At 48.5% G+C, this 16,030-nt stretch overlaps 1 protein-coding gene across 1 annotated transcript in view; it reads left to right on the plus strand.

Annotated features, from left to right (window-relative positions):
- The window catches only part of SIPA1L3 (signal induced proliferation associated 1 like 3), a 249,937-nt gene that overhangs the window by 186,577 nt on the left and 47,330 nt on the right, over positions 1–16,030 (plus strand). Inside the window, exons 10-12 of the mRNA XM_054710125.1 lie at positions 569–843; positions 7,800–8,051; positions 10,092–10,229. Of these exons, the coding sequence (XP_054566100.1) occupies positions 569–843; positions 7,800–8,051; positions 10,092–10,229 (665 nt within the window). The remainder of the gene's footprint in view (positions 1–568; positions 844–7,799; positions 8,052–10,091; positions 10,230–16,030) is intronic.

Consider the following 16,030-nt stretch of genomic DNA (forward strand, 5'->3'; position numbering starts at 1 on the left):
GGATGTATGTGTACATATGTGAATGTGTAGTGTGGCTTGTGGGATAAATTAATTTCTTAATGTGGTCAGAAAAGTGTGAAAGCCACCACTCTTATAGGCACTTTAAATAAGATAATTTCTAGCCAGGAGTTGACTGCTCACAGGAAATTTGAACCATCACACATTCTCTTTCCTTAATGCAGATTTAGGAAAGGGAAGACAGATCTTGATGGAACTTGCTTAATAGCTATAGCTTGTTAGGTTCATCTTTTTGTCCCAAGAAGAGGATGTGCTAAAGGACAGGGTTCTGTTCCTTGGATCCTCACATCTATATATGTTTGGAGAACATGGCTTGGCTAGTGACTGCTGCCTCTCTCTGAGATAATGAGCCATATGCTTTCTCTCCAGAAGTCAGGATCCTGGGCTGGGACTAGGTGGGTGTTTGTGCTCCTGCACCCTGGCATCGCCTGGGAGGTTACATGGGGATCAGCTGGGTCTTTGGCCTCAAAGGAAGGAATCTGATCAGGTGTCTTCCACAAGAGCTGACCCCAAACAGCTTGTGAAGCTAGATCCCACCTGTTGCCTGCAGGTGATGACCAACGGCTGGGAGACGGTGGACATGACTCTGCGGCGGAATGGGCTCGGGCAGCTGGGCTTCCACGTGAAGTACGACGGGACTGTGGCTGAGGTAGAAGACTATGGGTTTGCCTGGCAGGCCGGCCTCCGGCAAGGCAGCCGCCTGGTGGAGATCTGCAAGGTGGCTGTGGTCACCCTGACCCATGACCAGATGATCGACCTGCTGCGCACCTCTGTCACCGTCAAGGTGGTCATCATCCCGCCCTTCGACGACGGCACCCCCCGGAGGTAAGGGAACTCACCCTGCAAGGTGGGAGGGGCATGGGGGTGACAGCTCCCAGAGTACTAACAGGAGGCCTCCCCAGGGTTGTTGCTTGAGGGCCTTTGTCATCTGGAAGAGTGGTAATGGTGATGGAGTAGGAGTCAACATCAGCCAAACACATACTGCAAGCCAGTTACGGTTTAAGCGCACCATATGCGTATTATCCCATTTCATCTCCACAGCAGCCCCATGAGATGGGCACCCTCAGCAGTCTGTTTTCTAGACAACGCATGCAGCATTAACCTTTTGCACTCGGATGTCGAGTGTGACTCGACACAGTTAGCATTAGAATAAAGGAATCGAGAAAAAAGCAAGCAAGTGCAAAGGGTTAAAGTAACTTGCTCTATCCCTGGCCAGTGTTCTCAGTTGTTAGAGCATCGGCCCGCTCACCAAAGGGTCTCAGGTTCAATTCTCAGTCAAGGGCATGTGCCTGGGTTGCAGGTTCAATCCCCAGCCCCAATCGGGATGCATGCGGAAGGCAACCAATTGATGTATCTCTCTCGCATTGATGTTTTTTGCTCTCTCTCCCCCTCCGTCCCTTCCACTCTCTCTAAATATCAATGGGAAAAATATCCTCCAGTGAGGATTAACCAAAACAAAGGTAAATTGTCCCAGAGTACACTGCACTTCATTGATTTGTTTGGCACGTGTTTATTGAGACCTTACTATGTGTGAGCTCCAATCAAAGTGCTCAGGATAGAGAAGTGAACAGTGCCTGTTCCCTTGGCATTTGTGTCCTACAGGGAAGGGAAGGCAATCTATACTAATAAAAGTGTAATATGCTAAGAACAAACGACCTTCCAGATGTCCTTCCGGACAAAGCCACCATGGCGGAGGCTGAGGCAGAGGTGGTTAGGGCAATCAGGCAGGCAGTGGAGAAACTAGGGGCAATCAGGCCGGCAGGGGAGCAGTTAGGGGCAATCAGTCAGGCAGGCAGAGGCAGTTAGGGGGCAATCAGGCCGGCAGGCAGAGGCAGTTAGGGGCGATCAGGCAGGTGAGTGGTTAGGAGCCAGCGGTCCCAGATTGCGAGAGGGATGTCCACAGCAGGGATCAGGCCTAAACCAGCAGTCAGACATCCCCCGAGGGGGTCCCAGATTGGAGAGGGTGCAGGCCGGGCTGAGGGACCCTCCCCCTCCCCCAGTGCACGAATTTCATGCACCGGGCCTCTAGTCTATATATATAAAAACCTAAGCAACCGAACGACCAGTTGACTGGTCACTGTGACGCACACTGACCACCAGGTCACTCAGTGTAGGAGCTGCTCCCTGGTGGTCAGTGCATTCCCACAGCCAACCTCTCACTGTCCCTCCCCCTGGCCAGCCAGCAAACCTCCTGTGGCCCCTCCCCCCCAGCCGGCCGACCCACCCCCACCCCCCAATTGCTGGCCGACCCCAATCGGCCCCAATTGCTGGCCAGGCTGAGTGACCCCACCCGTGCACGAATTGGTGCACCGGGCCTCTAGTTATTAAATAGGCAGGTAATCTAGGATCAGGCAGCAATGAGATCTAATGAGAGGATTAAAGTGGGGTAAATACATGGTCTGTAGCATGGCAGAGAGCTACAGATAGAGTGGTCATAGAAGGCTCGTGGGCAGAGGTAGCCATCTGGTTTTCTAGGCCAGACAGGGACTGGTCAGGGCAGTCTCTGAAGTGCAAGTGTATTGGGCATGTTCCTATAGCACAGTGGCTGGAACAGAGTAAGCAGGGGTGAGAGGTGGGAGAGAGGGACTGAGGGGGGCTTTCTGGACACAGTGACGAGCTTGGTATTATTCAGTAGGAAGCCAGTGCAAGGTTTATTTCTTTTCTTTTTTTTTTTTTAATGGAACGTTTCAAACATATTAAAAGTATACTGAACCTGTTGTTTCAACATTTGTCAACATGTGGCCAGTTTTTTGTTTTTAAATCTCTAGCTTCCCCACATTGAACTATTTGAAACAATCCAAATTCTTGGATTGTATCTCTACCCCAGTAGGACCTTTAAAAAATTACTACAACACTTACAAATTTTAACAGTAAGTGAATATCAATTACACAGTCCATTAACTTCTGTCATATCAGAGAGATACTTTTAAAAAAACAGTTGTTTTGTTAATCAGGCTCCTCCTGTTGCATTTGGTTGATGTATCTCTTCGTGCTCTTTTAATCTATAGTTCTCCCTTTTATTTATTTTTTTCTTGGGAACTTATTTGGGGAAGAAACCAGGCCACTGTTCCAGGAGTTTCCCGCTTCATGAAATTAGCTGCTTGCATCCCCTGTTCCTTTAGCACGTGTTTTTCCCATAAACTGGAGTTCAATATTGACCAGATTGTGGTTAAATTTCTTTTGGTAACAGCACTTACCAGTGTGTGTCCATCAGGAGGCACCATGTATCTGGCTGTCCCTCTGTGAGTGATGCTAAGGGCCATCAGAGGGTTCATGTGTGGCAACCTGACTTGTCATCACACATTTCCCCTCAGCTTTCAGCAGCCATTGCAATCATTACCTAGATTTATTTTTTCATTATAGTTTTTACTAGAGGCCCGATGCATGAAATTCATGCAAGAGTAGGCCTTCTCCCAGCTGCCAGCACCGGCTTCCTTCTGGCATCCGGGACTCGGCTTCCCTCGCAACCCCGGCAGCAACGTCTGGTCTAATTAGCATATTATGCTTTTATTATTATAGATATGCTCAATGCTGTCATTTTTTCTTCACTTATTGGCTGTAATTCTTCTGAAAAGAACTTGCCTTCAGTAACTATATGGTTATTCTGAGCTATAATTTACACAGGGAAGACAGGATAAATTCAATTTTTGGATTGATGAGTTGGTACCGTAGCCACCTCCAGAAGTGACCAGAGACAGAGAGGGAAAATCACTACATTCCAAGCTGCACAGAGGGCAGTCAAGGATTTGGCCCTGATTGAGCAAACAAATGGGTCATGAGACAGACAATAAACAACTAAGCAAATAAGACAATTTCATACAGCAAAAAGGGGAGGCGGCCGAGTGTAGTGGGAAGGTGGGCTCTGCAGTGAGATTGCCTAATTTTGAATCCAGCTCCTTTTATTAGCTATAGCCCTTTGCAAGTGGCCTCACCCCCTGTACCTCAGTTTCTTCATTTGTAAAATGGGGACGATAATAGATCCTTTCCTCAAAGGGTTGTTGGAACATTGGAGGAGGTAAGACTGGTAAACCATGTGAAATAGTATTTGGCCAGTAGGAGGCACTCTAGAGACACTAGCTGTGAGATAACTGAGTGTGAAGAAATAAAGGGCATGACCTGATCTTGGAGAAGATGGTCGAGAAAGTGAGAAGGAGCCAGAAGAAGGCCTTGCAGGGAGGGAGCATCCATCACAAAGGTGAGAACAAAGGTCCTCGGCTTGTTGACAGATCAGTAGGAGCATGATGTGACTGCTTTAAGAAATTAAAGGTGGAGGGTGGGAGGAACACCTGAAAGGATTAGAGAAATTCCCAAAGTTCACAAGAGCCTGAACCAATTCCTCTTACCAACAGTTAAAAGTGATTAAACACACCCTGGTTGGATAGGTCATTGGTTAGAGCGTTATTCTGATGCACCAAGATTGCAAGTTCAATCCCGAGTCAGGACACATACTAGGAGCAACCAATGAATGCATAAATAGGTATAACAACAAATCAATATTCTCTCTCTCTCTTTCTCTCTCTCTCTCAAAATCAATACATTAAAAAGAAGAAGTAGGGTGGTGTGACTAGAGCAGAGTAACCCAAGAGGAAGGCATGAGATGAGGTGACAGGAGTGCTTATACACATGAACTCCCAGGACTGGTGTGATCCCCACTTAACAGATAAGAAAGTGAGGCCCAGAGTGGAACAGTCAAGTCACTTGGTGCAAAGTTGTACATCTAGTAAGTGACAGAGCAAACTCAATCCAGGTTGCCCATCCCCATATGCTCTGCTGCCTTTAAAAGATGTTGAAAACTCACCATAGCTGGTTTTGCTCAGTGGATAGAGCATCAGCCTATGGACTGAAGGGTCCTGGATTCAATTCCAGTCAAGGGCATATGCCAGGTTGCAGGCTCAATCCCCAGTGGGGGGCATGCAGGAGGCAGCCAATCAATGATTCTCTCTCATCATTGATGTTTCTATCTTTCTCTCCCTCTCCTTCCTCTCTGAAATAAATAAAAAAATTTTTTTTTTAAAGAGAGATGTTGAAAACGCCCCAATATGCAAGTTCTGGTTATTCCATCCCCACCTTCCTGAGTCCTGCTTGCTCTGAACTCAGTGGGGGACAGTCTGGGCAAGTCTAAGCCCTGCAACCAAGGGTTTGGCCACCCACGTGCACACCCTAGTCCCTCAGCCTTGGAACTCCTGTCAGGCCTCAGGTATCCCTTTTCCCAGTCCTATTCTGGGGCCTCCTGCATCTTTGCAGAGCCAAAGCCCAGCCACCCACTCTGAGCTCTGCAGGGGCAAGTCAAACCAAAGTAACCCCACAGGCTGGCTCCTCCTCTCCTCTCCCTACATTCATGCTCATCCCTACATGTATGCACGCAGCAAGCCAGCCCACCTGTCAGATGACTCTACAAAACTCAGGGAGTGTGAGAGGACGTGAAGGTGCCCTGCACCTGCAGCAGGGCCCAGCTGAATAAAGGTGAAAGTCTGCAATCTCACTTCTCTAGCTTTGGCGAGACATACCAGGGAGGGTGTGACCAGACAGACGAGTTCTACTCCCTGCCCTATTTAAGAGAAAAACTGTCATCCTGCTCACTTTACAAAGTGGCTACAAAACAGGATCTCCTGTTCACAGGGGTGGGTGTGAGTTGGGACTCCTGTGGGTTTTGTTGTACTCCAAATGCAAGAGTGTCTGACTGGCCTCCTTCAGAGAGCTGATAACCCAACTCACAGGTCCCTTCAGCCTCCAAATGCACACCTGGCCTCCTGGCTCAAGTGTCACAATGAGTAGTTTCATTTCTTACTGCCTGTGTGACCTTCTCTGTGCTTCAGTGTACGTCTCTCTAAAGTGTGATGGGCTGATCAGGATTAACAGAACCAACTCAAGCATGATAAAGCAGAAGAGGGACAGTGCTGGCTTATGCGCTTGACAAGATTGGGAGACAGGGCAAGATTTAGGCAAGGCTCTGTTCGAGGACTCAGACACCCTCATCAGGAATCTATCATCTGCCTCTTTTTCTGCATTACTGTCATTCTCAAGCCATCTCCTACTTCATGGGGACAAAGATGGCCCACTCCTCCTCACAGCCCCAGCTATTGGTCTCCCCAGCTCAGCAGCCACAGTGAAATAGAATTTTCCTCCAGCAGTTTTAGAAACAGTTCTGGAGTTGATGCCCACTGTGTCTGATTGGCCCCACTGTAGGGCACATGGCAGTAGCACATGGCAGTCATATGCCAGTCATGTCCAGAAGGAGAGGGGTTTCTGATTGGCCAGACCTAGATCACATGCTCTTACCAGGAGCCAAGCAGTGGGGTCAAGCCCTACCCAGAGCCCACAGACCTGCTCTCAGGAGCCAGGGGTGGAAGCTGGGCAGGCAACAGCAGGTGTGCACTGCCTAGGGCCAGAATGCTGCCCTCCTCTACTTCTACCCAGCCTACCATATCTACGAACTCTGTTAGACATTTGTGTCCTTGTCATTCCTCACCTGGTACCATTCTTCTCTGGACTGTCAGTACCATTCCTCTCTGACTGTCACAACAAGCTGCCAGATGGCAGCTCTGACGTTCATGCTGCTGAGGGGCAATGTGTCTGCTAGGTGCCAGAGCATACCCTCGGGTCACCTTTTGATAACTCTTTAGTAGCCATGTCCTGGGCTCGCAGCCATCAAGCCCTGAAAGTTCCCTGGGCTCCAGAGGACTCAGGAGAGTCACAGAGGACTGGCTCAATGGGGGCATGAGAGCTTCCAAGACAAGTACTCTGAACTGAGCTCCCACAGCCGCTGGGAGGTGGTTTTCTTGAGCATAGCTCCTTCCTCAGGCTCAGAGCCCTCCTTGCTGCACTGCAGCCTCAGTAGAGAATGCCAACCCAGCCCAAGACTCTCCCCACCTGCAGCCAGGAATGCTGCAATTCCTGTGCCAGCCTGGTCTGGGGGAGTCACAGGCCCTTAGTTCTGCATTTATTTCAAGGTTCTGAATTTTGTGGCTTTTTTTTTATTTTTTTTAATTCTCATCCAAGGATATTTTTCCATTGACTTTTAGAGAGAGTAGAAGAGAGAGGAAAAGACAAAGAGAAATATTGATGTGGGAGACACACATTGATTGGTTGCCTCCTATACAAGCCCTGACCAGGGCCGGGAGGAGCCTGCAGCCAAGGTACGTGCCCTTGACCAGAATCGAACCCAGGGCCCTTCAGTTCACAGGCCAACTCTCTATCTACTAAGCCAAAACAGCTAGGTCTGTGACTCGTTTTTTTGGTGTGTTTTTTTAACCATCCTGTAAAGTAGGTCCCCTGCTCCTCTTCCAGCTGTCATTGAAATTCTTGGAACAAAGCAGATACTATCCTTTGATCCTAAGGATATCTCCCTTTCTTTTTTTTCTTTTTTTTTTTTTTAATCCTCATGGAGGATCTTTTTTCATTGATTTTTTTTTTCCTTAGGAAGAGACAGAGAGAAATATTGATGTGAGAGAAACACATCGATTGGTAGCCTCTTGCACATCCCCCGACCAGGGTCCAGGCCCAGGGAGGATCCTGCAACCTAAGTATGTGCCCTTGATGGGAATCGAACCCGGGACCCTTTGGTCCATAGTCCAACACTCTATCCACTGAGCCAAACCAGCTAGGATGGGATCTGCCTTTCTGGCCCCAAGTACTGCTAAGGGGGGGGCCGAGCCAGTCCATGGAGGAAACTGGCTGACTTGAAGCCTGGGTCAGGGAGAAGGGAGAGGAAGGAAAATGAATAGAGGAGGAGAAGAGGGGCGAGGAGAGGAAGTCAAGCCTAACAAAGTTTCTCTTCCTAGGGGGTGGCCAGAGACCTACGACATGAATACCTCGGAGCCCAAGCCTGAGCAGGACAGCCTGCCCTCCGGGGGCCGGCCCCCCTACCGCAGCAATGTTCCCTGGCAGTGGAGTGGGCCCGCCTCCCACAACTCTCTACCAGCCTCCAAGTGGGCCGCTCCTGCTACCCCCGGCCACGCTCAGTCCCTGAGCCGGCCCCCGAAGCAGACCCCCATGGTCCCCTTTCGGGAGTCCCAGCCTCTGCACAGCAAGAGGTAAGGACCCCCAAGGGCATCAACCCCTGTCCCCGCCTCCCTCCTGTCCTTTTCTCTCTCCTTCCTTTTCTTTCCAGTCCCTTCTAAGTCCTTCTCCTTTCCTTCTTGTCCTTTGTCTTCCCCCCTCCTCCCTTCATTCATCCATGCCTTCCTCCCTCCCTCTGTCCCTGCCTCCCTTTCCTTCAACTTAAAATCTGAGCCTGATGTGTGAGGGCCTAGTGCTAATAGCTCAGTCTCTGAGGTGGAAATTCACCATACTATGTATGGTTAAAACTATATATTTTTTAAAAGGTCAAGGGACTGATAAACACAGAGTATAGGATGGGATAACTTCCTGAGGGAGTCAGGGAAGTGGGAAGGGGAGCAGCCCACATGTGTATAGGTATTGCCACCATTCTAGTTCAAAGAGTTTATTGTGGTGACATATACCTTACAGATAAATTCTTTTGAATATCCTATCTAATAAAAGAGCAATATGCAAATTAACTGTCACTCCGTGACAAAATGGCAGCGCCCATAGCCACAAGATGGCCACCCCCAGTCCTCTCAGCCCCGCCAGAGTCCCCCAGTCTCAGGGAGGGCTGCCGCTGAAAGCCGGCAGAGTAAGTGGCCTGGCGGAATGCTGCCCAGAGGCCCTCCAGACCCTTTATAAAAAACAAAAATTCACTCCCCACAGCGCAATCCCCTCGCAGCGGCGGCAGCCTGGGGTCTCAGCCTGGGAGGGGCGCGCAGCCTCACGGAGCAATCCCGTCCCAGCCCCAGCCTGGGGTCTCAACCACTGAGTCACACCAGCCAGGCAGATATGGAGGAATCTTAAATGTTTCTTTCCTTTTTTTAAATATATTTTATTGATTTTTTACAGAGAGGAAGGGAAATGGATAGAGAGCTAGAAACATCTATGAGAGAGAAACATCAATCAGCTGCCTCCTGCACACTCCCCACTAGGTATGTGCCCCAACCAAGGTACATGCCCTTGACTGGAATAGAACCTGGGACCCTTGAGTCTGCAGGCTGACGCTCCATCCACTAAGTCAAACCAGTTAGGGCTATCCAATATGTTAAAGAAAAAACCCTATCTAATAAAGAGGGAATATGCAGGGGAGGGCATTTCGGGGTGACCAGGTTGTCAGGGGAGGGCGGTTGGGGATGATCAGGCTGGCAGGGGAGCAGTTAGGCATCGATCAGGCTGGCAGGGGAGTGGTTAGGGGGTTATCAGGCTGGCAGGCAGAAGCAGTTAGGGGCAATCAGGCAGGCAGGCAAGCAGTTGGGAGCCAGCAGTCCCGGATTGTAAAAGGGATGTCTGAGTGCCTGTTTAGGCCCGATCCCTAAATAGGCACTCAGACATCCCCCAAGGGGTCCCAGATTGGAGAGGGTGCAGGTTTGGCTGAGGGATTCCCCTCCCCCATCCAGTGCACGGATTTCGTGCACCGGGCCTCTAGCATTATATATTAAAAGGTAAAGGACGGCCCTAGCTGGTTTGGCTCAGTGGATATAGCATCAGCCTGCAGACTGAAGGGTCCCAGGTTTGATTCTGGTCAAGGGCACATGCCTAGGTTGCTGGCTTGATTCCCCAGTAGGGAACCTGCAAGAGGCAGCCAATCAATGACTCTCTCTCATCATTGATGTTTCTATCTCTCCCTCTCCCTTCCTCTCTGAAATCAATAAAGATACATTTGGGGTGGGGGGTGGGGAGTTGGGGGAGAGATAAAGGAAGTTTTTTAAGAAATGGAGGGATCTAAGCTGCAGAGAAGCATGTCGTCCCAGGAGTGGGCTAGAACAGCCCTATCAGGCCCCTGTCAGGGCCACAATGGCTGAGGGCATGGGGGGCCAAAGTGGGAGAGGGGGAGGGGAGGCTCAGGGGTATCCCCAGCTTCCTGCTGCCCTTTGCTCAGCAGCCCTCTCCACCCCCAGGGGATGATAGCAGATAAAGCAGATGGGATGTAGTTGGGCCTGGGTGAAAGGTCTGTCTGTCCCTCCTTTGTGAGGGCAAGGGTATCTTCCTCACTCACCTACCTTCTTCCTCCCTCCTGTCTGTTCCAGGCCTGTTAGCTTCCCAGAAACCCCTTACACAGCATCACCAGCAGGGGTCGACAAAGCCCCTCCCTACCGACAGCCTTCTGGGAGCTTCTCCACCCCAGGCTCGGCCACCTACGCAAGATACAAGCCATCCCCAGAAAGGTCAGAATCTCCACTCTTTTCAAACTAAGGAATCTGGCGAAACCTGGGGATCCTTCTTTCCCAGGAAATGCACATACCCTGTAAGTCCAAGGCCGTTTTATGGGGTTCTGGCACCCTGCAAGTCATCAGAGGGTTGGCTGTGCCTGAGCAGGACTCCTGTTGGCTTATCTTGCAGCAGAATATTGGTTGCCACTTTCTTGATACCTGTAGCACTTGTTTGAGCAAGAGCATTCGCTTTCCAGCATGGCCATATATTTCTCTCTCCAGCCCCACTCCCCAAGACCAGGCCACCTGCATTACCCAGTTTTCATAGCCTCTCAGGCTTCAGTCCTGTCCCCTTGGATCCTTCCCCAGTCTGGTAGCCTAAGGGATTGTCCCAACTCCTCCATGACTCCCCGTGCCTCCAGGATAAACCCAGCTACCTTTAGCCCCGGTACCCTGTGCATTTCCGCCTCTGGGGTCCCAGGGACCCCCACCATTCTCTTGTCATCAGACCTGAGCCATGGCCTCATTCTGGATGTCTCCCTTTGTCCTCTCCTTTACTGCGGTCTTCAGCCTTCTGAGCACATCTGCCCCTACCCCCACCTCCTGTACCCACTGCCCAACCCTTGACACCTCCCTGAGCCCCCAGCTTCCCTCCCACTTCCTCTGGTTCATCCTCCACTCAGCAGCCAGGGGAAATCTTTCTATATCTGGCCATATATGTCCCCTGCTCCTGGGTGTCTTAGAGCCCTCAGGACACAGCCTCAGTGCCTCCCTGTGGCCACCAAGACCCTACCTGTCTCTCCGGCTTTCTGCAGTGCCACATGTCATCGTCACTGGTCACTTCCAGTTTCTTGGGTAGGCTGTTTGCATTTCAGTTCTCATGTTCTTACCTCTGCCTGGTTAATTCTTACACTCTTGACCCTCACACCCCACCCCTTTCCTGCCCACCTGAGCACTGGTGCTCCTCCTCCAGGAAGTCTTTCCTGAACCTCCCCTAGCACTAGGGGTTACCACTCTTCCCCTCAGTTCCCTGAGTATTTCCTGACCTTGAGCATTCTCCATTCTATTAGCCCAGTTGAGAGAGAGAGAGCACATTCATGCTTTTCAAGAGCTAAGACCTTCCCAGTTCATCTGTATGATTATCATACAGCACAGATCTGGCACATGGTAAGATTCTTGGTATATGTTTGATGAAAGGATGGAGTGAGTTAGTGATTGTGTTTATATAAGACCACCTTGCCGAAACTGGTTTGGCTCAGTGGATAGAGCGTCGGCCTGCGGACTCAAGGGTCCCAGGTTCGATTCCGGTCAAGGGCATGTACCTTGGTTGCGGGCACATCCCCAGGGGGTGTGCAAGAGGCAGCTGATCGATGTTTCTCTCTCATCGATGTTTCTAACTCTCTATTCCTCTCTCTTCCTCTCTGTAAAAAATCAATAAAATATATTAAAAAAAGAAAAAAAAGACCACCTGCCATAAGACCAAGGATCAGTCCACTAAGCTAGTGGGTCTCCATCTTTAGTGTGCCTCAGAATCACCCAGGAGGAGGACTTGTTAAAATACAAGTTACTGGGCCTCTCCCTCTAGTTTCCAACTTGGTGGGTCTGGAGTAGAATGTGCCATACCAATGCTGCTAGTCCAGGAAACACTTTGAGAGCCGCTGAACTAAACCATTGTTTGATTGAAAGCCTCTGCTGTAAAATGGGGAAAACATACTCTTTCATCTTCTAGTAGTTACCATTCAACTTTCATTCAGCAAAGGGTCCCAAGAGCTTTTTGTGTGCCAGGTGCAGGGAGAACTATTTGAAATACTTTTCAGGGGCTCTTGTTGTCAGTGTTGCTGACCGTGATGGAGAGAGGGTCTTAGAACCGATGTGCACTCTGATGCGTGCTCAAATAGACTCAAGGGGAGTACAGTCCAGCCCCAAAGTTCTAGGCTGGCTATCTGGAGGAAGTGACACTTGAATGGGGCTTTGAAAGATTAGTAAGAGTTTGCCACAGAAAGGAGGGAGTAAGCAGAATGGTATGGAACACAGGAGGCATGGAAAGGAGTCGTGCGTAGGGGTGATGCTACTGATGACTTCAGGGAGCTTGGTTTTTTGTGTGTGTTTTTCAAAGGCTCGGTGTCCTCCATTATTATTATTTTTAAACTTTTTATTGGAAATAATAATTCACAGGAAGTTGAGAAGAAATGTACAGGGAATTCCTTCACCTAGCCTCTCCAGTGTTAACATCCTGCTAACTAGGATATAATATCAAACCAAGGCATTGGTACAATCCCTAGAGGTTCTTCAGAATTCATGTCCTGAGCATGCATGAAAACAAGTTTTTATTTCTCTGGCATAAATGCCCAAGAATACAGTTGCTTGCCAAGATAAGGAATCAACCTAAATGTCAGTCAACAAATGAATGAGTAAAGGAAATGTGTCATATACACACAGTGGAATATTATTCAGCCATGAAAAGGGCTATTCGGCTATTTGCAACAGCATGAATGAGCCTGGAGGGCATTATGCTAAATGAATTAAGTCAGACAGAGAAAGACATATGCTGTGTGGTATCACTTCTATGCAGAATCTTAAAACGAGTCAAACTCAACAAAGAGGATAAAATGGTGGTTGCCTGAGGGTGGGGGAGATGGGGAGATTTTGCTCAAAGGGTACAGAGTTCCAGTTATGAGATTAATAGGTTCTGAGATGGACAGTATGGTGGCTGTAGTTAATCAGTTAGCTGCCATGGAAGGTGGTCTGCTGCTTGTGTCTGTAGACGCTTATGGGGGGCAAATGGTTAATAACTCTGTATTATACACTCGAAATATGCTGAGAGAATAATCTTAAGCATTCTCACCCCAAAAAAGTAACTGCATGAGATGATAAAGGTGTTAATTAACTTGATTGTAGAAATCATTTCACAATTCATATTGTGCACTTTAAATATATTACAGTTTTGTTAGTTATACTTCAAAGCTGGGGAGAGATGTTTCTGAGAGTGCTCCTTGCTCAGCAAATTGAGAACAGCATTAATTCAGTGAATGGGTGAACTGACTACTCTGTATTGCAAGTAGAGAAGTGTTTAGAAAAAAATACAATTGCTTTTTTGTGTGGTATGTCCATTTTTAATTTTAAAAGGAACTGCCAGACTATTTTCCAGAGTGGCTGTGCTATTTTACACCCGCCTGGCAGGGTAGGCCTGCTCCAGTTTCTCCTCCTCCTCAGCACCGTTTGGTGTCATCACTGGTTTTTGTTTTAACCATTCCAATAGGTGCGTAATGATAGCTCTCTGTGGCTTTAATTTGCATTTCTCTAATGGCTAGCAATGTTGAACACCCTTTCATTGCTTATTTGCCAATTATATCTCTTCAGTGAAATGTCTTTTGCCCATTTTCTAATTGGATTTGATGCTTTTTCAATGTGGGAGAATTCTTTCCATAATCTAGACACAAGTCCTTTGTCAGATAGGTGATTTGCAAATATTTCCTCCCAGGCTTTAGTTTATCTTTTCATCTTAACAGGGTCTTTTGCAGAACTAAAGTTTTAATTTTGATGAGGTCCAAACTATGATTTTTTTTTTTCTTTTATGGGTTATGCTTTTGGTATAAAGTCTAAGAATTACTTGCCTATATCTGGGTCCTGAAGATATTTTTATGTTTATTTTTCCAGAAGTTTTATAGTTTACATTTAAGTCTATGGTCCATTTTGAGTTAATTTTTGCAAGAGGTGAGAGGTTTAGGTTGAAGTTCCTTTTATTTGCCTACAGATGTCCAGTTTGTTCCACCATTTATTGCAAAGGATCCATTATACTGCTTTTGCCCCTTAAAGCAAAAATTCATTGGAAGGGGAAATTAATTGATCATATTTGCATGGATTTATTTCTGGGTTCTCTAGTCAATCCCATTGATCTATGTGTATGACCTCAGCTCCACAGGTGGATAGTTGAATTATTTCATTTTACAGGAGGGAAACTGAGGTTCAATGAGATGAATGCACTTAGTCAAGGTCACTCTTCTGGGAGTTGCTGAATCAGGACAGGAACTTGGGCCTGTGTGATTCCAGAGGGCTGGTCCTGACTCCAGACTCTGCTTCCTGCCAAAGAACCCTGAGCTCATTCTCCAAATTAGGGCAACATCGCTCTGGCCAGTGTTGCTCAGTGGATAGGACATTGGCCCATATTCCAAAGGGTCTTAGGTTCAATTCCCAGTCAGGGGCACATACCTGGGTTGCAGGTTTGATCCCCAGCCCTGGACAGGGTACATAGGGAGAGGCAACCAATCGATGTGTCTCTCTCACATGGATGTTTCTCTTCCTCCCTCCCTCTCTTACTTCCTTTCTCCCTCTCTCTAAAAATCAATGGAAAAAATATCCTCAGGTGAGAAAAAAAAAAATTAAGGCGACATGCATGGTTCCTGTGGGCGTCGCTGCCCCACCGTGACACTTGATGGCTGTGATTTTGTGTACTAGGCTCTCTGGCATTGACAAGTAGGAAACTAATGCTTTTTCTGTGGAGTCAAGCTCTTCTCACCCTACCCTTCTCTTTCCAGGGCTCCAGTGGAGCCTGCCTTAGCTCTCTGTGGCCCATTATCTCAGCATTTTTATCTCTATCAGCAGTTGGGCTTCAAGTTTTGCCAAATGTTCCTATCACACCTCATCCCTGAAACCCCCAGAAGAGTCTTTCACAGGCTGTCACCAGCCTTCAGTAAGAGGCTGAGAGCAGGTCAGGGTGCCCCATCTCCTTTCCTCTTTTCCTGCTGCATAGTTGCCCCGTGACATCCTGGAGCCTGTGTGTCCTGAGCCAGACATTCCACCCCAGCACCAGACATTTCTCCCTCGGGACTCCTCTGTCTCATGCTGTCTTCTCCAGCAGGTTGCTACTTTTAGGAAGGCAGAGGTCCTCATAGACAGAACCTGTCTTGTGGCCCATCTTAGATTTACCAAGAGACAAGATGGCAAATTGGCCTACTCCTGCCTGCCATGTGAGTGTGCGCAAGTGACTTTCCCTCTCTGCACCTCAGTTTGCTCACAGTTAAAATGTCTGTCTCTGAGCAGTGTTAAGAATATTGAAGGAGGGCCACCCTTTACAGCACTTGGAAAGGTGCCTGGTACATGGTAAGTGCTCCATGAGGGTGATGACTGTTCCTGCTGAGTGTGGTTCCTATACTGGCAGCTGGAGTACAGAGGCTGGTGGATGCTGTCCCTGTCCTCAGGAGTTTGCTCCCCTCCTGTGCGAGAATAACAACCCACCCACTCAGTTCAGAGCATTAAAAGGCAGAATTGTAAGCCCAGCTCTGCAAGCTGGCAGGGCTGGACTGGGCCCTAGACTTTTGCTCATCACACCACCTGGTTAGCTTTTATTTTTTTCCTGTTTTTCTCCTTCAGCTCCATAAAGAGTGGTACATTTTTTTAAGAGGCATTTGACTGCAAGTGACAGAAAGCCTAACTCGAGAAGGCAGGAAGCATTAAGGGGCTTTATCATCACATAATAAGTCCAGCGTTAGGGTGGGTTTAGGGCTGGTTAGTTCTGCAATGAGGTCCTCAGGGACCAGCTCCACTCATGACCCACGATGGCTACTGTGGCCCCCAGCAAAACCAGTGCCCTGCAGAAGAAGAGGAGAAAGCTTCTCTTTGTTTTCAAGAGTGCCCACTCCTGAATCAACCCTTGGCAAGGTCCCATTGGACCAGCATGACTGTCTTAAACTGTCAGGATGTGCTCCAACCACATGGCAGCATTATCGAGGGCCGCCAGAGCAGAATCTGGGCTCCACCAGCAAGGACAAAGATGAAGATGGCTGGCTGTTGGAGTGGCAGCCAATAGTGGCTACATT

Source organism: Eptesicus fuscus, chromosome 21, assembly GCF_027574615.1.
Source record: "Eptesicus fuscus isolate TK198812 chromosome 21, DD_ASM_mEF_20220401, whole genome shotgun sequence".
NCBI lineage: Eukaryota > Metazoa > Chordata > Mammalia > Chiroptera > Vespertilionidae > Eptesicus > Eptesicus fuscus.